The 22089-nt window shown below is 40.7% G+C and overlaps 1 protein-coding gene across 3 annotated transcripts in view; it reads right to left on the bottom strand.

Moving 5' to 3' along the window:
* Window positions 1-321: 321 nt before the first annotated feature.
* nkain2 (sodium/potassium transporting ATPase interacting 2) overlaps window positions 322-22089 on the bottom strand; it is a 128863-nt gene continuing 107095 nt past the window's right edge. For all 3 annotated transcript variants that reach the window (XM_044049181.1, XM_044049183.1, XM_044049180.1), the window contains 4 exons: window positions 21300-21500; window positions 9944-10004; window positions 3412-3493; window positions 322-486 (listed from right to left, as the gene is read on the bottom strand). In XM_044049181.1, coding sequence (XP_043905116.1) covers window positions 477-486; window positions 3412-3493; window positions 9944-10004; window positions 21300-21500 — 354 coding nt within the window. In that variant the 3' untranslated portion in view covers window positions 322-476. The remainder of the gene's footprint in view (window positions 487-3411; window positions 3494-9943; window positions 10005-21299; window positions 21501-22089) is intronic.

Below are 22089 nucleotides of genomic sequence, written 5' to 3'. Positions count from 1 at the left end.
GAGGAAGCATCTCAAAAAGAAGGAGCTCCATGTTTATGTTTTCTTTTTTTTTTTTTTGTCTGACAGCAGAAAACAAACAGTTCTCTCTGGAGGCCTGAGGAAACACATCACCTGATTTGCGCCTCCATTTGGTTTCCATCTCACTGCAGATACTCAAACAGCACAAGACAAAGCGAGACCTCAGAGGCAGAAAAGAAAAGAAAAAAATCCTGCAGTTACCATATTCAACCACACGAGGCCAGTGTTTCATCAAGAACAGACTTAACTGAATTAAAAACAACAGAAGGGGCAGAAGGAAGCCTTCTGACCATGTACTGGGGAGAGGGGGTATTTGTTGGTTGAATCACAGAAAATTCAAATGTCAGTGACTCCCATCTACTTGACTGTGTCTCAGTTGTTTTTCAGTTGAAGTAGTAAAAGCAGGATGTGAAGCAGTGGTGGTTGGTAAGGCAGCTCTCCTCGAGTTTATCCCGGGTTTACTTTGACCTGCGGAGGAGAAGAGAGAGGAGAGCGTTACACATAACAGTAATGATTTATTGCTTTAATGTAGATTTAATGGGTCAAACTCCCAAACTGCAACTTCTCCCTCCTTCTTTTTAAAGGCATGTTAAGCAGCCAGTTTTAAAAAAACAAAACAAAAAAAAAAACAGAGTAACTTCAATGCAACTTGAAAAATCTGCGACACAACTGAAAACACTGACGGTGACGAAGTTTGGGGTGAAATGTGAAGTGGTGAATTTGCTCAGTTTGTCCTTGATAGCATAAAGTGATACACGAACACAACGTTGCGTGATGAGAACATCAGGAGCACAGAGAGACAGATTAACATCGTCATGGAGACACTGATACTTCTAATTATCACTACTACATACTGTAGAAGAAGCTGTTTGGTTGTCAGTCATCACCAGTGTTGACAGAGCAAATGACAAACATCAGACTATGTAGTAAAAAATATTCATCGGTGATAAAAACATACTGGTGTCATCTCAGTGTGAATATTGCTATTGTCATGCAGTGCTAGTGATCTGTACCAATGCTGTACTCTCTTTGTGCTATTAAAATGCACACAAATAGCAATATACGTTGTATAAACACGCTGTCTCTTTGTAAAGTAATGCAAATGCAATGTGTGTGTGTTTGTTTGTGCGTAGGCACAGCTGAGTTGATGCTGTTTTATTGGTCTCTCTGGTCAGGGCCAATAAACACCAGAGTAGAGACAACAGCTGGTGAACAATGATAGTGTATTGATGATCTTTGTGTACTGTATGTGTGCGTGTGCGTGTATGTACATGAATGTGTGTATAAGCACAAACCATCTATCTTTGCGCCTACATGTGCTCAGTACACTCAGTGTGTATGTGTGTAAACAGTAGATACGTGTATTCATACTCCAGCTCTTATGTGAGTGTGTGTTTGTGTTTGCAGCCATTATGTTGGGGGTCCATGATTTACGATCTATGTTATGGCTTCCACAGGGGACATATAAAACTAGAGAATGGCCCTTTATTGCCTTTCTTCTTTGGTTAGTTCTATGGTTCATCCATCACTGTTTATTTCTCATCTTCCAGTCTCCTTCTCTCTCTCTCTCTCTCCTTCTCTCTTTCCCATCTTGATCTCTATTGCTCTTTGTCCATCTCTCTCTCCCTCCGTCCGCCCGTGTCTTTCTCTAATTCGCTCCAGCTTTTCTTTCTAATAAAAACTGTTATCGATAACCTGTCGGCTGCACATCAGTGGAATCACCATTATTCTGCCTTGTTGTTTGTTACAGTGGGGGTAGCTTTCGCTGTATTGCTCGGTGCTTTCCGCAGGCCAAAAGTGAGACTGTGAGATTGATGCAGAGCTGTCTAAGCCGGGCCTCGGACTGATTTTCTGTTATCCTATTGGCTCTTTGGCCTCAGAATAGCTGCCGATCTCGTTGAAACTGAAATCCAAAGTCTGAGCCTCAGGAAATCTCCATATAGACACAAAATAAAATCTTCCAAAGCAACAAAATCCATTTCTTAACATAACAAACATACCCTGCAGGACACGTTTTCTATTTATCGGGGATAAAGTAATTAACAGTGTGAGAAACAGCTTCAGTGTGAATGTGATTAACAGATACAAAGGGTCCCATCATATACCCCACCTTTATTTGCAAAGTGCGAGGGGAGTGATAAAAATGCATGAGTGATACCTAATGAGACCTTGGGCTGATAAATGGTAAGACCTTGTGCTGATGCAGCGCGGGAGAGTGCTCATATTATTCTATGCAGACCTCAAGGTATTGAAATTTTGTCTCTAAACAGTTTGCTGTTGATGGTGAGGCTGAATTTAAGACGGTGAGACCTGTCCACAGCCTGAATACATATATAATAATAATCAAACTTCTTTTTTTAGGAAGATTTAAGACAAACTGTTACAACAAATACCAAAAAAATGCTTGTATTTGTGTGACAAAATTGATTTCATATTATTTGTATGCCGTGTTCTTCATCTGAAAACAGACTCTGTCAAGCAATACTATCAGACCTGACTGAGGGAGCGTTTATATGTATACAGTGGCAGAGCAGGAGCGGGCGGGGCAAAGGGCTTTTGGACCATCGACCGGCTGAATGACAAGATTTTTGAGCAGAAGAATTCACTTATGAAACATTTGGTGGGCACTTCTTTGTATTTTCAATCATACTCCAACCTGTTTGTGGTCGTCTCACTTTACTAGTGCAATGTTGTTGTTTTTTTTTATATATACATCTATATATCTATAGATGTATAGATGTATATAAATATATATATACACATATATGTATGTATGCATATATATATATATATATATATATACATATATATATACATATATATATATTTATATATATATATATGTATACATATATATAAATAAAAGTATTGTTCTCGTTTCCTCCTTGAGGCCAAACTGGAAGTAACAATATTCTAAACAACCACCAGGGGGAAACTCCTTTGAATGGGAAAATTAGCCTATTTACCACTTGATTTACTAACGATCTCAAAATGTTGAGTTTGTAAATTTTGTTTCCATTTAGATGAAAATAGATGTCCAGTACATATGCGTGGACATCAGTGTGGTAGACAGCTGGTATTGTCCAACAGGGACCTGCTGTGGGACACAGCCGGGGGACATCCGTTTGCAAAATGTCAACATGGCGCCGGCCAAATCGCCAATCTTGAGGCTTCTAATCGGGACTGTCTTCAGGGGACATGATCTAAACACTGTTATGCTGATAAATGCAGAGAGTTGAGTGGAGCTGAAAGGTTTAATCAGCATCACGTGAACTCATGTAACAGACGTCAAAATTAGCCGTATAAACTGTATTGAATCTTGTTGCAGTGACTTAATAATGTTATGATATGGAATTATGTTAAAAACATCTGGACACTTAGAACCATACTTACATGTACATGGGCTGTAGCTGAAGGTGAGACGTCTTCTGAGGCCCCTGGTAACCATACGAGTCAAACCCTCCTATAAAATCGACTGCACGGAAAGCAAACAAAACAAAACAAACAACAACATAATTAAAGAATGCGTGTGTGCTCATCTGGGAACCTTCCAGCACAGATGATTCACTGCATTAGGCTTCGTAAACCTACAGAAAGCTCAACAGCTGTCAGAAACACCAGCTATCATTGCTTTGAGGCATGAAACTGCATACAGGGAAAATATCTATTCAGTTGTAAGGAAAAAAAAAAGCCATATATTGCAATTTTCTGTCTTTTTTTCAGGAAGGAGACGTTATATTTATACCATGAGAATACGCTTATCTCTTAAATTATCTAGAATGGCCGCACAGATTCCTGGGCTGAGGAGCTGCCAGCAGGTGGTTGCTTTCCTCACACTGAGGCTGAGAGCCTGGACTTTTGAAGAGAGGAAGCCATGATATCTCCTTACTTTGATGTTGTGGAGCTTATAAAAGGCTACTTCCTCGCCTTGATCAGCGGCATACTCTCTTATTAATTCAGTGAAATTTCATAACGCTACGCACACTGTTGTGGGAAGGAGTCTGGCTGTCATGAGAGTGGGCTATCTGTAAATGTACCTGCGCTATACGGAGGAGGGTCATTTCAATTAAAACAAGTGCACAGATTACACAACGCCTATTCAACTCTGGGGCAAATGCACAATTAAGTCTTCTTTATTTACAGCATCAATTCAATTTTATTTGTATACAGTAGTGCCGAATCACAACACACTGGAAATCTCTGACAGAACCAGACTCAGAGATGTGCCTCGACCGGTTGGGGTGAAAGGAAAAATGGGGGACAGAGGAGAGGTGGGGGGGACAGACAGGGGGGGATACAAAGGACATTTATAACTAACAGTTTTCCTGCACTGCTGTGATATTTTACAATCACTAGGATGATTACTGTTGCCTGGACACAAACTGCAGAGCAATTGTCTGCATTTTCTTTGTGTGTTGTGACAACGTGGCCCATCCGCCCCCCCCCTAAAGGATCAGCCTCAACTGTTCAGAGCTGGGTGGATTCACTATGGCTCCATTTCTGCCCCCCTTGGTTTAAGCCTTTGTTCATGTTACAGGTATACCAATGCATTCTTCTTGCCTTCACCCACCCCCCCCTCACTGTCGATTACCGACTTAATATGTGATAGTTTGCCTGTGTTGACTTAACCGTAATACATTTCTTGTTTACTTGAAATGCTGATGTGTGGTCCTCCCTTCTTTGTTATGCCACTGATCGAGCCAGGCATAACAAGCGGGGGCTCGTCCAATTTGGAGAGATGTCACCAATTTCTGTGCGTTTGAGTGGTGTAATTGTGTTGGGAGACCCGCGGTGTCTGTTACCATTATGTTTGAGATTAGCAGGTACAATTTGGGCCTGTTATTTACACCGCTAAACTGCGTATGAGCTGTTGCGGGGAGAACAGTGATTTTTTTTTGGGTTATGTGGGAAAGATTTAAGCTGCATAGCTGTGTTATTTGTGCTGTGCGACTGTGCGAGCGCTCGTTGTATTCCCCAGATGGGCTGTAGCATCAGTCACAGCTTGGTGGTGGAATTTTGTAATTTGTTAGATCGTAAAGTGATACAATCTACAAAAATATACAAGTGAAAATTAAAAAAAAAAACACAGGCAACCAAACCTAATGAAACACGCCACAGAACCCATTTAAAAGATTCTCCGGAGGCTGCAGATCCCATTTCTAATGAATAAGAGTCTTATAGGGTTGGCGCAACTACTTCAGAAGCACAATCAAATTTTTGATTTCTCTCTAGTTTGTACAAATGGAAAGAAAAACCAGAGGTGACCTGTCAGTGGTAACACTGGGAATGGAGACAGTTAACAAGCAATTAGAATTGAAGCAGATAAAGAAAGGCTATAAAGACGAGTCATTTTCATGTAGGTAAAACAGGGGCCCAGTTATTCATACATAAATTCTTACACAAATTCTGCAATCGAACAAGAAGACATGATAATTATGTAAAACCAAAAGTTTTTATTTACTATATCGCCAAGCAAACGCTGGCAAAAGCGGGTTCCTGTGACTGCCCCATTAACTCCCAGAGAAGCTAAGCTTCCGTGGAAGTATTCTGAAGCTGAACTTCAGGAATACGAAAATCACATGAGACAATCCGTCAGCTGATTCTGAGTGACCTAGTAACAGGTTCTAATCCGGCATATTGAAATGTAAATAAAACACAGTACATATGTGTCGACATTTTAGAGGAAGCTGAGCTTCCCTTTCTGTCTTAGGTCAATTGCCTGGCGTGAATGGTCTCAGAGTAACCTTTGACACAGCTACTAGTACCAGCCAGTTTGGCTTTAATATTTTGGAGGATGCTCCTAACAGGGCATTTCAGATTGATGATGCAGGTACAGTAACAAAGTAGACTAATTTCTAATAGTACTTAAGACTATGGACTAGTAATTGGCCCCAAATGTGGACAATAACATCAATTCTGGATCCGTTTGTAAAAAAATGCTACATATCATTGAACAATGACATGAACACAGCATCTGCAGCTGCAGTTATTGGGTCCAGAGAAGGACTGCACTGGGGGAATTTCAGGTTCCAGCGTTGTTCGTCTCTGGAGGTTGCCCATCATGAGCCGCTGGTGCTGCCGTGGGACATGTTTCAGTGAGAAATGGAAAGTTTGGAGCACACGCGTGTCTTGCATTTATCCTTGGATGGAAAGGGGGAAAATAATTTCAAATTTGGCAAGTCACAGGAGCTACTTAGTCAAGCTGTAAAACAAATGGGCGTCCGCCAGTTCAAGGTGTAGACATGTTTTTGGACGTGACAAAGCTTCTGTGTGGCGATAATTGCGAAGCCGTGTCAAGCGGAAGAACATTCTGAGAGGAAGGAACCGTTTAAATTGTTAAGCACTTTCCAGAGGACAAAAAAAAAAGAACAAGCTGCAGATCCTACGCCGCAACCCTGATTCCTAGTTTATGTCGAGACGCTCCTTAATGATTTCTTGTTTACTTAAATGGTTGTTGTGCAGACGTCGCCCCTCTATCACGCTCCTGAATGAGCTGGGCGTAACAGTGTCGATCTGGCATAGGAACGCTATGGGCTTCCTGCTGATTCATGCTGCAGTCAGAGAGTCTCAGCAGTGTTTCAGCAATGCATGACCCACTGAACACAAGAGGAGACGCAGTCCCCGGACCTTGTGAGCGATCGTGGCGTCATTTAAAATTCTCATATGTTAATCATGAGACTTCTGGAGTGTGCTGTGAGCACGAAGGAAACGAGATGCCAGGAAAAGGATTCTCCATCGTATTTTTTTTCATACTATTTCAGAAGGGTCATGGTTCAAAAATGAGACCTATATTTTTTTTTAACATCCCTCTACATCCTACACTATAGAGGGACATAACCTTAACCCTTAAGGCTTTAAAAAAATGTGTTATTATGTGTTGTTGAGTCAAAGTTTTGATTCATTTTATATCTCATATTTTTAGTAGTGATATAAAGTAGCAATAATTGTGCCGAAGTCACAAAATTAGACCGCTTTTGTCTTCTTTTTGTTCACAAGTGAACTCTGAACTGTGACGTATTTCCAAATTTCACAAAGTCACTCCGATTTTAAACATTTTGAGTAATTTTGCTCAGGCGTGTTTATATAGTATAGAAAATGAAAGCCATTTTTCATCAGATTGCCTCGGTTGTGCTGAAAAATATAGCATATACTGTATGTTTTAACATATAGTGACGGAAAACAGCAGCCAAAATGCTCTGTGTTCTAAGGGCTGAGTTTATATAGACTGAAAACACAGCATATGGTGCTGTAGTGCATTCGTTTCTGCAGACACAATCGACTTAGATTCACCAGTTCTCGTTGTCAAAGTAATCTCAAAGGTGAGTGTACATCATTTACGTGTTTCAGGGTGGGCGCGAGACTCTGTCTGACACATGTGAATAGCCGCTAGCCGTACAGTAGATAACTGAAGACCGAAGATAATGAGGAATCTCCACAAGCAGATGCTACCACACACACGTGTGCACACACGCACGGAATAATTATCAGAGTAATTAGCTTCCTCAGCATCTTACAGTCCGCACAGGTCCTCAGTGAGTACTAGCTTCTTCACCCAGGGCACTTTCCTCTACTAAGCTCCCTGATTATGGTTTAGTCTCCCACATTACATTTGTGCACGTCGCTTTCCTTCACAGCCTCATTCAGAAAGTGAGCATCAGCAACGCAACGTTAACAATGGGTCTGGAAATAATGCTGGAGAAAATGATCTTTTTTGTTGTGTGAAAATGCTGCATGTGACTTGCTGTTACCACCGCATACATATTCATTAAGCATTATTTTTGCCTGAAACCTCAATTTGATCCCGATTTTTTTTCTTCTTAATATTTGTCCCGCGGAGGGAAGGAAGTGTGGGAATGACTCATGTGGCTTATTATCAATTATCTGTGTGAAGTGTGAATGTCGGCGTGGCACTTTTTATTTGCGTACCGGCAATTCTCACAAGACAAGACTGCTTAGGTTATTTATCCAATGCATTATCACAGCCCAGAATAATCATTTCTGAGAGCGCACTTACGTGACGTTCACCCATTCTTGCCAGAGTCTAGTGTCTGTCTCTAGTGTCTAGATTTTTTTTTGTTTTTTTTAGTAAACAAGAACAATCTATCTATCGGAAGTGTTTAAAAATTGTGACTAATGTTAACATATTTACTTTTGTGACACATTTGTGTCCTGGAGGAAGAGCATAAGAACAGGACAATACATAAAATGGACTGGGTGCTTAATCATTGTTGGAAATGTTGGCAAAATGAGTTGTTATTTCAATATGGACTAAATATTTACATAAATAGGTGTACATGTACGGACATCATCGTGTGTCTTTAATTGACTTAAATAAATCATGATTTAGTGTTTAATGCTTTAGTAACACAAACGACTTTGAATAAATATCTAATTGTGATTATTTGAACTGATATTGCGACTGTGATATGATTAACAATATCAGAGGGAATACATAATGACATAATTATTCTCATTTCCATTGAAATAACACATTTAAAATGATTACCATGCGATATCTGTGTACATCTGTGGGAAACAAAGGTGTTTTCTTCAGTCTGTAGGATATAATGTGTATGGGTGAGGACAAAATTTGATCTAAAACAGTTGAGATTTTGATCAAATTCTGATTAATTGTTCAGCCCTGCATGCCCCATGTATGTATAAGGGGATTGGCACTTTTGGTTAACATGTGTTGCCTCGTGATCCGCTTGCCTCTTGTTTAACGTATGATAACATTGGCCCAGCTCCACTGACACAATCTTATTAGTTTAGTAAATGAATGAGCAGATGCCTAGTTGATACTATATCAATGTTTAATTTGAGAGAATCTGTTAAAACCTGTGACCGCTTGATTTAAAAATTTTACTCATAAACATGAAATATTCATAAGCCCAACTATCAAAGTTAAATCGCATCAAATGAAATTCAAAAGAGGCTACGCTGACTCTTTCCAATTGAGCCCAACCCAATTTACATTAATGAAAAAAAGAGAGAGACTCTATGCTAATGTGGAATGACCAAAGTACATCAGTTTAAAAAAAAAAAGGCACATAGGAACTAGGTAGATGTTGATAATTTACAAATAGAAGAAGAGGCAGTTTAAGTTTCATGTCGCCGCAAAGCAGGCGTTAGTTCTCATCTATAAGCCCTGAAACTCAATTTGTCATGAATAACTCATGAAAGTGGCAAAAAACACCGTGTTCTGAACTGTTCCTTGACTTTAACAATGGAATTATGTCATATTTAACTGTGACCTTGATGCACACAGAGGTTGTTTATCACATCAAGAGCCTTTAGAAACAGTCGCTGATTCTTTACCCAGTGCAATTTTACAGTTTTATATCGGCTGCTGCTGCTCAGGAACAAAAAAAAAAAAAAATAAGCCCTCCATCACTCTCAATCGTCATATCTGCTTCAAACAGGAAGGAAAGCAGGAAAACCTGTCTACTCTCAGCACTTCAAACTATTTCCAGATCCAGTCTGCATTTATTACCTGTCAATACGTCTGTGTTGGTAAAGAGCATCCTCGATCCAGTGTTGAATAAGACATGCTTGGTTATTGATTCTCCCGCGTAATAGCTGCACTTTAGTGGAATAACAAACTGGCTCAGGTAAATGGGCTCATTCAAGTTAATCCTCACAGTCATGCGCTGCATTTAAAAGACAACAATCACAGAATCGACATGTTGATTTTACTCATATTCCTCATTGTTGTTGTGGAAGTGCACTTCAGATGCAATTCATTTCAAACTGTCAAAATGCTTAACGAAGACTGTTTTACACTAGAATTTGCGAGTATACCTGGGCTTTAACCGCGGGGAAGTTGCTAAAAATGAACACGATTAACACTAAACTAAATAAGTCGGGGAAAAAAAACACAAAAAAGTAAATTCATTTAGGTGCATGTCTGTGAGTGTGTACTTACAGCTATCCTCCTCTTCAGAAATGAGCTTGACCACATAGCAGGCGTAGATAAACCCCACCAACTGGAGACAGAGAGAGGAGCAGAAACACAGGAGAGATTATTAGCTCCGTGGAAGAACACTGGTTCATAGATGGAGAGAGACCGAGAGGGGGAAAGAGAGCATGGACACTGACCAATTAGTTGGAACAGACAGACAGGTGTTGGTGTAAGTGGAGCAGAACAGCAGTGTGGTATGTTGTTCCAAAATAGGGCACCTGAATCAGTGACTATGCACGTGCACTCACACACACTGGTTTCCATGACTTCAGAGGACTTTACAGTGACTTACATTCACTTCCTCACTCTAACTTTAACCCTAACCCTAAAACCAGGTCTTAACCCTAAAAAAAAGCCATTTTTAAGGGGTGTTAGAATGTGAAGACCAGCCTACATGTCCTCACTTCCTTAGGTATAAGGAAGTTGGTTCCTGTAAACAGACTGAAGTCCCGACAATATGAGTAACACTTGAACCACACAGTATCCGGCCGTGGCGTAATCAATCCATGCAAAAATGAACCAAAGAATTGTCACAGCCTTCTCTCCCTGTGCTGTGGTGCTGTGGGTAAAGATCGGGATTGAGATTGTGATCAGTGAAAGTGAATTTTCACCTCCCTCTGCTGCGTTTGTTATGATGTCAGAGCAGATATTTGTTGCAATTGTGAAAACAAAGGCCTCACACCACTGCCTACTCTCTGAGCGGCCTTTATAAGTGGTGGTTCACCTCACATTGCTCTACTCCATGGTCTCAAACACATATTTGAGCCCATTAAAAAAACCTGGAAACAACGAAGGATTCCTCTGTGTGCCGTAATAGTCGCACAAAACACATAGCGTTCAACATGTGTGTGTGTGTGTGATATTTAAACAGGGCCAGAGCAGTCCTCATTAGTAAAACACCTTTGCTCTCTGATCCTTTCTTCTCATTGACTATCTGTTTCCAAGGCAACTGGAGGTAGCTGATTGGATCAAAGATACAGGAACTTTGGGTTATAGTGAATTTATTACCCTGGAAAACAGAGATGGAGAGAGAAAAGAGAGGAAGACACAGACAAACAGGGATGGAGGTAGAGGTATGTGTGTGTGTGTGTGAGAGAGAGACAGAGAAATAGAGAGTGGCACTTTAAAACGAGAGAAGGCAATTTCTGAAGAGATTGCAGTGGGATTGCTGCCTTCTGCCCAAGCTGAAGCAAATCTGGCATGTTGCATTGAAAGTGCCATGAATGTGAAGAGTTAAAGGTTTCTAATTGAATGTCTGAATGTTTAGAGAGAAGCTGAACATTCGGGCAAAGTGAGGGATTGAGAGGAGGAAATAACATCCACAATCGAAGAACATCCCTTAGGGCTGTTGCGTTTATCACGAAAATGAACTGTGTGGCACATGACGACACATCGTATAACAACGGCTTCCCTGGCACAAACAATGGCCACACAGGTGTTTAAGTGTGTGACAACGGCATCTACTCTACCACAATTTGACTGACTTTTGTCACTTTGTCTTGTGTTACACGTATATTCACATACAGTCGTTGTTCTAACCTCGTGGTTAGATTTACAGCGATTGCTACTTGCTCTGTCTTAAAAAACGACTCGAGACTCGCAATCAATAATGTCCTAAATGCCGTCACTGTGTGTTTACATGTGTGCAGTCTAATCTGCTGATCTGATCGCGCCCACGTTGAGGAGGAACTATAGTAATGGAAAACGACGTGTCTGGTACCCAAAACCGTGTCGAGTCGAGCCGTGCCATGCCGATTAGAGCTAGAACTGTAAAGTGGAAAAGCACCAATAGTAAAGCAAAGACCCTATTACTGACATGTCTTCACTATAAGCCTTGGCTAAAGACCCTGATATAGGTTTTGTGAAGACAGTGTCAAAAATGGAAAAGGTAATTTAAAACAAGTCGTGAACTTCTGTGTTTACTTTGGTTGTCACGTTGTATGAAACGCGACTTTCTGGTGGAAAATCATGTATGAAGAGTGACATTTGTGAACTGTGGACTCTCGGATGTGATGTCATCCACCTTTTATGAATTACACACCAATGTACAAACTCTAGAATACGCTCTGAAAAATTCCAATTAGAAAAAGACAAGCCACGTTGTCCTAATTACATTGAACGCTCTGAAGTTTGAATTAAGATTTTGAAGTACATGGAACTAGTTAACTGACAGACATTAATGGAACAAGAGGAAGTAGAAAAAAGGTATAACCATATAGTGGGGATTGTTTGCAGCACTTAGATGCATTCTCCTAAATGAGGAGGTCTTACTGCTCAAATAAGTGCTGAATAAATGACACTGACTCTGTTAGTATTCTATGTGGACGGACACACACACACACACACACACACACTCGAGCATATAAACACAGCGAGCAGCAAATGTGAGCATTTGAGATTCAGTGTATATCCCAAGGTCCTGACCTCATTTAGTCTAAATAATGTTCTACTCCCAAAGCTCCCTTCTCCTCCCCTCTCCTCCCCTCCACACTTTTTCCTCACACTGTCTCCCTCGCTCACCATTTCCTTCCAGCGTCCTACATCGCGTCCTTTGTTTCCTTCCCCATACATCACCGACTCCTTCCTCAGACATGTATGTATTTATGCTTCGTCTCTTAGTCATAACTATAAATATAGTGTTGTTCTTCTTGGTGAATGTATCTAAAGATCAGCCAAATAATGGAAGGAGAAAATGCTGCCAGTATCAGTGATGAGAAAATCAATTTTGATTAAAGCGGAGACTTTATGTGGCAGAAACGCCTTTGAAAATTGACCAGGAGTCAACAATGCTGATGAACCTTTCTGTCTCAGTTGGCAGTGGATTGGACGGGAATTAAGCAGAATCCCTTTATTTTGATGTATTAGTTTGACCCGGCGCCGACCTCAAAGTGGCCTCGCCGTCCTCTGCCACTCCAGCCGGAACGGTTTATCATTAGCATTCACTGTGAAGGAGACTTCAGATGTTGCAAAGTCAAAATGTTGTTCAAAAAAAGACTTCCAAGAGTTGGGAGACTTTTCTGTCACGCGGCGCTAAAGCGGAGATGGAGAGTCCATTCTGTCTGCTGCAGCCTCATTGCCTCTGAAAATGACTTTTGGGTGCAGTTTTGTTAGCGCCGCGGAACAAAGTGCAGAGAGCCGTGCCCACACTGCAATAAAGAACATCTGATCAGCTGTGACAGAGTGCGTCTCTATGCACATCAATATCCTGTTAATATTCTGTGTGTAAGCATAATATCCTGTTTACAATAACCTTGATTATAATCCTCTCCCAATAACCAGGCTCAACCAATATGAACAATGTGCTTCACGCCGCGGTTCCGCGTTGGTTTGGTGCCCGCACTTACAGTCAGACATTCCCATTCGTCCTGCGTCGTTAAAAGATTTGAGGCATTTTGAGTTTTAAAAGAGACAGGAAACCAGTCAAAATTTCATCCACAGCTCCATCCATACAAATGCATTTTCATTTCGTCGTGTCCACACTACCCTGGCATTTTAGAGTCTCACACGCAGAGAAGTTTAAGAAACGCTGCCGACTGTGTTTTATTGTGATGTTTTACTGAACCTCCAGGAAACTATGACACAGTTAACCTGTGTTCACTTCATGATGGGTTCAATTTCAGTCTCACCTTGACGTCAATCTCATAAAAGAAATACTTCCTCTGGTTGTCGTACTTTCTGAAACGAAGCGAGCGAGAGAATCGACTTCCTGTTTACATGCCCAGTGTACATGAATGGTCACATGATATAATAGGTGCTCGGGCCGGGTATCACAACTGATAATTCATTTATTTAATTTGATTTGACCCAAAATCAGTTGGTTCAATTAGTTACGAAAGAGATGTTCACAAAAATAATACCGCAAATTACACAAAGTGTGGATCTCTGTAACCTGCTGCTTCATTAAAAATATTAAAAAAAGCTAAGTGCATACAGGAAATGGCATATATTAAAAGATAAGTCTATACATTCATCTGATACAGCGCTGAAATGCATCTGAAAGGACCATTTTCAAATGAAAATGTAATAGTATGATGTAGCCTATTTTTAATTAAGAGAGGGTTAAGAGTTAGTGAACAATTAATGGCCACAGAAAAGTAGTAGCGACTAAAATAAATAAAATTTTCCTCAATACTTATCCCTTGTGGTGCAGCTTTTGGTTCCTGCAGGTAGACTGAATTATAGTTTTTATCAGAAAGACAGCGGCTCCCTCGTCTTCTTTATTTTTTGTCAGGGGATTAGGGTTACCTAGTTACCATTGCAAAAAGGATGGAAGGCTGTTCCAGTGTGAAGAGAGGAAATTTAAATAGCAGCACTTCGGCGCGAACTCAGGCTGGATCTCTGACCTGACGAGCAATAATTTGTGTAACTTCTCCACTTCACCTCACAGAGGCATGCACCTAATTCACAACAGAAGCCATTTGAAAGGTTATTAAAGTGTCACACTCTATTCCAGGAGACTGGACGACAGTCTTTATGCCGATCCTTAAACAAACCGCACAGTGGGTACTTGTTGCCATGGTAAACACAGTAAAATGTAGATATTTAAACACCTACGGTAAGTGACTTTATCTTGAGAGAAGGTGAAAGGAGCAATGATATGGACAATCAGCTGTCAAATGTACATGTTCTTGTCTCCGTACAATAGAAGACGGTAACATCTTTCGCTCCCTGAGAGACTGAACAGGATGTTCTGGACAAATATTTGAAATTATGATGACTGCAAATTGGACTCCTTGCACTGATGTTATAACCTCTAGTTTCTTGGCACTTTCGGCTTTTTATATTCTGAGGCATTGTGAGATGTTTTCAGGTTATAATACAGATTATTGGGTAGTGTCATCTTGGCTCCCATTTGTGTTTACATCAGATTAAAATCACGAGCATGCATCACGCACACACACACACAGGGTAAAGGTATTATTTGGAATGTTTGAAAAGATGAAGGGTTTGGTGTAAATAACACAAATCGGCTTCATAAATCCAGTGGTGTCAGGACACAGATTGATATCAAGAATTTACTGACATCTTGCAGGTATCACTCTCTTAAAAACCTTAGAGATAAACCCGTGTCAGGAAATGTTTAAGAGGACCATAAAATGCAGGGCTACATTACCCAAGAAGAAAGGAGATGACATTAAACTGGGGAAAAAAAAAAAGATAACTGAATCATCATTCTTTCTGAAAATAATCAAGTCCCAAACGCTCCCCGAGCAGAGATTCTGAGAACACCTGGAAGTTTTTGAAAGGAGCTCGGGGAGATATTGGTTGAATGTCAAACAGCTGGTGTTTGATAAGGAAGGGGGGAACCTGCGCTATATGCTCTGCATAGCCTGAGACCAGGAAGCCAGGCAGAGCATCATGGGAGGAGACCTTTTCGAAGAGCAAGGACAGATGCCAGGAGAAGGCAGCTATAGGTCAGTCACCCAGTGATGCAGATTTGTCCTCCACCGAGCAGGAAGGAGAGTTTGAATTTTGCCAAAACAATCACAGCGCAAAGTGCTGACGCTGAACTGAACAGTCTCCCTCAAGGTCTGTAAAACTTGTAAAGCTTAATCAGCTCACGCGCTGATATACGACCAACACTTCAGTCGATCATGGCGTCATTTAGGTCTGTAATGGATTCTGTCCCGCTGCCTCATTCTTTTGGCCCAGGGATTGTAGAGTTTTTTTTTTTTTTTTGGTCTCACAATCTTGCTTTGTATTATTGAATGCAATATCCCCAAAATCTAAATGCCTTCAAATGAAAGATTTACGGCGGCATTACTGTGCTGTGATGAAGGTGTTACATCTCGGTTCAAATCAATTTGGACGACCAGATTGAAGGATTAAGGGAGGGTATGTCGCCAAAAATGGAATGATATCGCTGTATAACCACCTGCAACTGTGAATCACTGGGTGTCATTTTTATAATAGCTCACAACAGACAATGCAAACACTTTTTATGTCACCTGAAGGCAACACTTGGCAGGGGAGGAGTTAATCCACTGCTAAATGTAACTAAATCCTATGCACCGACAGGATTTGGCATGCGTACTTCTCATTACCGTAACTCCTAGACTGTTATTGTGATATCTAGAAAATTCCTGAATATCACGATGGCCATAAGAGGGTTAAAGTCTTGTGTCTTGCTCCACTTTCTTGACTATGCTTTTTAATTATGTGTGGTGAAACTTTTTTTGGACTGCACTGAAAAAAGCTCTAACGCTACATTCAATAATTATGCCTTATCACTTTCATCTGCATTTGTTTGTGCCAGAAGACGCTGGATTTACACATATTCCAATAATGATTAACCTCACTCACCCATTTGTTTATTTTTGCCTGATATCACAGCAACAATTTGCCATTTAGCTTTCTATGTTGCAAGAACTAATTCAAGACCCTCAGTGTTACCTGTCTTGATTTGGGGAAATCCCAACAACACCACATCCATTCACTTTATAGGAAATGAATAGGAAAACAATGCGTCACATTATGACTCAGTTTCAGAGCACTGCGTCCATCTTCCCTAACAGTATTATTTTTAATTCAATTCAATGTTATTTGTTTATATGGGGGACAGAAATTGAAAGAAGTAGAGACAGAGAAGAAAGAGACCAGGAGCCGATATATAACAGTTGTGTCGAGTTATAGGTTCAGACAGGGCAGTTCTGAATCAGTTATGACATGTTTATAGTACTACAATGTCATTTATACAGACAATTATTTGTTGATTTTATTTTAAAAGTTTGTCTTTTTCATTTTGGTGCTAACGATGAGAAGCCACCGTCATCCTGCTGACCATTGTCATAAGAAAGGCCTTGGTTTATACAGATCTAGGTCTAAATCTAACAGACCTGAAGGTGCACAGGTGTCTTTGGTTCGTACTTTTGATTTATCATATTTTACTAATGCCTCACTCTGTTGCATTAGTTCCAAATGAAGTAATTAAATCAACAATATGACTGTGACGGGCCACACGGTTGGTGCAGTGTTTAGCACTCTAGCCGTTGCAGCAAGGAGACCCAGCCTCTGGTTTCCTCCTACAGTCCAAAAACATGCAATATGAGCATTAGAGAAATTGGACACTCTAAATTGTCCATGGTTGTGAGTGTGAATGGTTGTTTGCCTCTATATGTGGCCCTGTGATGGTCTGGCGATCTGTCCTGGGTGCACCCCACCTTTTGCCCTATGTCAGCTGAGATCTCCCCCCAGCGACCCTCCTGTGTGGGATAAAGGGGTAGAAGATGGATGGGTATGACTATGAGATGAAACCTTTGGTTATCTAAGAAAAGAGATCTACTTTTCAACTTTTCCCTGACAGCTGGTCACTGGGTGTTTCTGACAGAACTGTGTCGAAATGTTTGGATTTTCTGGCAGAAATATGTCAAGGACATGAGCCCAGTTGAAGCACAATGCATTTGACTGTGGGCGTTGTAATGTTGTGTCATTTTTGTGCTCACTCTCGCACCCAGGACTCTGTCGTAGCTAATTATAATTTCCTTCATGTGAACCCATAACATTTCATTGTCAAGCTTATTTGAATGAGCTGTGCATATTTTCTTTCCTACCAAAAAACAACAGTAGGTGATTTCACTGATTAGTTTTTCCACTAAGGTTCAAGTCATGTTAATTACTTCAATTACTTGCTGCGCATGCAAGACCACTAAGCAAGCAGGAGGCCCAATCATAGGTGATTTCTTTTGTGAAATACCATTTAATTATCCTACTATCTGCAGTATTAGCAGTAAGAGGAAAGCTGAGGGGAAAAAAAAAAACAACCTGTAATTACAGAATTTGTTGCTCAATCACCGACACTGTCACAGTCTGGCAGTGATGCCATTAGCCTATGTCTCACTGAGGACTCCGGATCACTGTAGGTGACATCAGCGCACATAATCACACCGTGTTTCTAAAGACATAACAAAACAGCAAATAACACATTTGACTCAATAAAAGTGAGTGAATCAGCTCATTTACGATGTGAAATATATGAACCATGACCACTGCCTGCAGAAAAAAAGACAGAAAAAAGCTAATTTTCTTTGCAGATACATGTTAGAAATAGAAGAAATGGAAATAATTCACCGAGGTTGAGTGCAGTCGGAGCTATACTCTAACAACATATGAATCTTAAGCAGGAACAAAATCAGCCGGTTAGATTGTTAGACAGACAAAATAGTCCCATCACAGTCTGACTGAGTGACCGCCCAGCCAAACTAAATCATGCTCTGCTGAAAACCGTGACAGCTGCATATGCCTCGGTGAATGTTCCGACTTCACGGCACATCTTCATTTAAGGTCATTTCTCCTCAATCCCGTCCATCGCAGGGAGACAATTGGCGACGTGTCACGATTCCGCGTCTCCTCATTATTTACCGCAGCAATCAAATTACCGGCGACATGATCAGTGAAAAGACACCGCCGGCCACTTCACCGGCAAAAACCCAACCGAACCCCTAACCCCCGCTCAGTCAGCCAGTCCACTGGTTGGACGTTTGTTATTAGGCGCCCTGACAGTGTTTCCACCAATTACAGTACGCCAGCCAGCCAACCAGCCACAGCAACAGCAGTCAGACTGTGGAGTGTGTGCTCATGGAGCATGACAGTGTTTCCACACACCAATTACAGCGTGACAGTGGTACAGCTGTGTGGTGGCTTGGCACTCAGCCACACCAGAAGTGCCACTATCGATTGGAAGAGAGAGCCAGAGATTGCGCGCGGAGAGCGAGCAAGGAGAATGATGCCAAGTGAGAATGAGGGCATGGAGAATGAAAACTCTTAAAACTGAAACTCTCCCTCTTTCCGAAAAATGGCATAATGATGCGTGCGGTCGCGTGAAAGTGTCAGTTTGTGCATGTATTCATATGCATGTACACGCTGGAGAAACGGAGCCAGCAGCACAAAGACGCCTGGGATGAAAGAAGCAGGACAGGCCTCCCTCATTCTCGCTGTTTATTTCCCTCTCTGCTGTCTCTTCTGATCCCGCTAATTATCGCAGTTTGACAGGGCAACCGAGGAAGAAACTCAGAGTGCGAGGGTAAGAGATGGGCAGAGCAAAACAAAGAGAACCAAATTGTTTTTTTTGGAACAAAGAACTGCAACAGAAAGAGGGAAGGGAAAAGGACTAAATACTAAAATAGAGAGGAAGCGTCTCCAGCCCCATTCTATGCAAATGAGCCAAAGAGGTTATTAACTTAATGGAGCTGAGACGCTTCATTCTCCTCTCAAATAGAAACCACGACGTTGAACAAAGATTCAGAATTCTCTAACCAGATTGCAAGAGACAAAGAAGTTGGCGTGGTTGTGATACGCATTATAATAACATTAGTGACTATGCTAACTGTATAGAACATCAGCTTAATTCATTCAAAGCACTTGAGTCACAAAAAGAGCAGAATTTAAACACAGCAGATTATTTCTGTCCACACAAAAACAGATTCGCAGAAACTCAAACACTGAAACAAAGCAGATTTCTTTTAATTAATAACCAAATGTTACCAATCTAAAAACATTGGCTCAATATTTTGGGAAGCCATGGCTTTGTTGCTGCATATTAGATTGTCACATTATTCTCAATCATCTCTTGAATGTGTGATTTCTGTCATCTCTTTGCTGCACAGCATTCTCTGTCTGTCAGTGAATTGCTGGGGTTTTAAAGAACCCGTTGTTACTGTTTTGGTTGGATGTTGTTTCCAGATGTACAGAGTTCACAGAGAAAAAGTAGTTCATTTGGTTTTTGAAGAGTCTGGTATTTCTCTCAGTGGTTGGCGGAGAACAAAAATGACAAGGAGGAGAGGGACATTATTTGTTTTGTGGGGAAGAGCCTTGAAGCCACATGAATGCTAATGCTGCCTGATATCTGTTAGATGTGTAAAAATCGATACTACAGTTTTAATGGTCAACAGAATAAAGAGAGTCTGAGGCATTTAAAAGCCGATCAGTTAAAAGCATTTTACCCCCATTACCAAATGAAAAGAAACACAAGACATTTTAAAAGGTCTATGCTAGTCTATGCCATGATATATCAACTATATTAAAATGGGACGGGAATCAGTATCTCGTCAAAATCACTGGATCAAACAAATCCAAAAATTCTATATATCTCATGCTTCATTATTTACATACTGTAAAAATATCAATAATAATCAGTAAAATCATTTCAGCTGAGTAATATTTGGGCTGTTCATTTCTGTACTTGTTACACAGCTGGAGAATTATGTCTTTGAAATGACTCGGCACAAATGTGTTGTTAACAGCTTCATAAATGGTCTAAAATGAGTGTACTGGACTAATATCGGTATTTGCAGATACTCTAGTTTGTGATGTTGTGATATTAAAAAAGTGGTATCATCCGTGTAAAACATTTCCATACTTCTGTTTAGTCAACTGCATGTGTTTTTGCATAAGTAATGGAATTTACTAGTTTCCTTGAATGCATTATCAGCAGGTGTGTGGTTAGTGGGCTGCATGTGTGTTTGCAGAAGTAATGGAATTAACTAGTTTCCTTGAATGCATTATTAAAGGTGTGCTTTAAAACAGCAAGATAAAGCCCATACAGCCATTGAGCCATAAGTTGTGCTAGGCATGCTACTTATAGGTGTGTGAATCCTTCTAACCTTCATTGGTGATCATGTGTTTGTATTGTCAGCTTGTTTCATTTTCATTTTTATTTTCACAAATCACCAATTTAATATTTAAATAATATTGCTGCATGTTACCTTAATTCAAGTACCGGAGTTACTGCATTGTAAAAGTGACTAGTAGAATTTGCATTCCATGTATGTTCACTTACTTATAATAAAACTGAATATTAAATATGTTTAAAGAATGAAATGGGCACTTGATAGAATAAACTATTAACATAAAACATTGTGCACTAATCTACGACACCTATCAAGTGTAATACATTATTGTAGATATTATCATGACTGTGTTTGTAATAGTAGAACAATACATATGTATACATATACTGTACATTCTTGCCTTTTTTGGGAAAGAGGGAAAAGCAATGTCAGTGCTTCCGTTTTGAAAACGCCACCTTAGAATTCGCTCGTGTCTATTGGTTGTCCAACTCTGCTTCTGATTGGCTTACCAGGAAATGTTCCTCTACCTTAGCAATCATCATTACTTATACAGTTGTCCCGCCGCCCTCACCGAAGAAAAGAAACCTTGCAGATGCTACATAATTACAGTGGCACCAACTGTGAGAAACAGGCACTCCCACTGAAGATATTTTAAACGGTAAACCCAGATTATAACCGTGTGTAGTCTGTGTTCAGTCGCTTGGTTTGAAATCACAGTGCATTCTAGAAAGTACGTCTTTAGCTCAAGTACTTACAGCCAGCAGTATCTGCAGCGAGGAGTGAGCCACCTCTATGAACTGGAAATCCATCAGACAGCCAGATATAGATATATATCGGTGGTCCTCGGGTGCCCAGGAGGGGGGAGGGGTGATGGGTGTCACCCTGCACCCGGGGCCGTTCTCCATCCACCAGGAGCGATGCATGGACAGGTTGAAAGTCAGCACGAGGTCAGAATCCTGGCAAGACAGCGAGAGAGGGACAGAAAAGTGAGTTGAATTGCATCGTCTGAGGTAGCAGGCAGAATGTCAGGGCAGATTCTCACCAAATAGTTTAATTAAAACCGATGTATTTGTCACAGAGCGAGACAGAGAGTGAGAGAGAGAGGAGAGAAGGTTTAGTTAGGACTAAAAATAGATGTCAGATCTATGATTCCATTGATTTAGGATAATTCAGATTAGATATCACTCACGCACATGCAGAATAATGATGAGGAGGGAAGAGAAGGGAAAGATGGGAGGATGTAAGAGGCAAGACGAGGAAGGGAAAGAAGGACCAGATGATTTTCTCCAAGAATCAGAAGATCTTGTTGAACACTTGCCGCCTGAGAGAGAGTAGGATTTGTGTTGTGGTGTCATACCAGGGTCAGAAACTAAACTTTTTATTCCTCCTTAGGCAGGAAAATCACATAAATATGGAGGCCATAAAAATGTAAAAGGCACAATTAGAGATGGGGGGGGGGAGGGGGTTCGTGACCATGCCAGCGAGTCAGATGATCTACCACCTAAAAATCTGTAAAATTAATGTTCCTAGATGATGAATCCCACT

Source organism: Solea senegalensis, linkage group LG17 (genome assembly GCF_019176455.1).
Source record: "Solea senegalensis isolate Sse05_10M linkage group LG17, IFAPA_SoseM_1, whole genome shotgun sequence".
NCBI lineage: Eukaryota > Metazoa > Chordata > Actinopteri > Pleuronectiformes > Soleidae > Solea > Solea senegalensis.
Note: the sequence above shows the minus strand (reverse complement) of the source record. Positions and strands in the feature narration are given on the sequence as shown.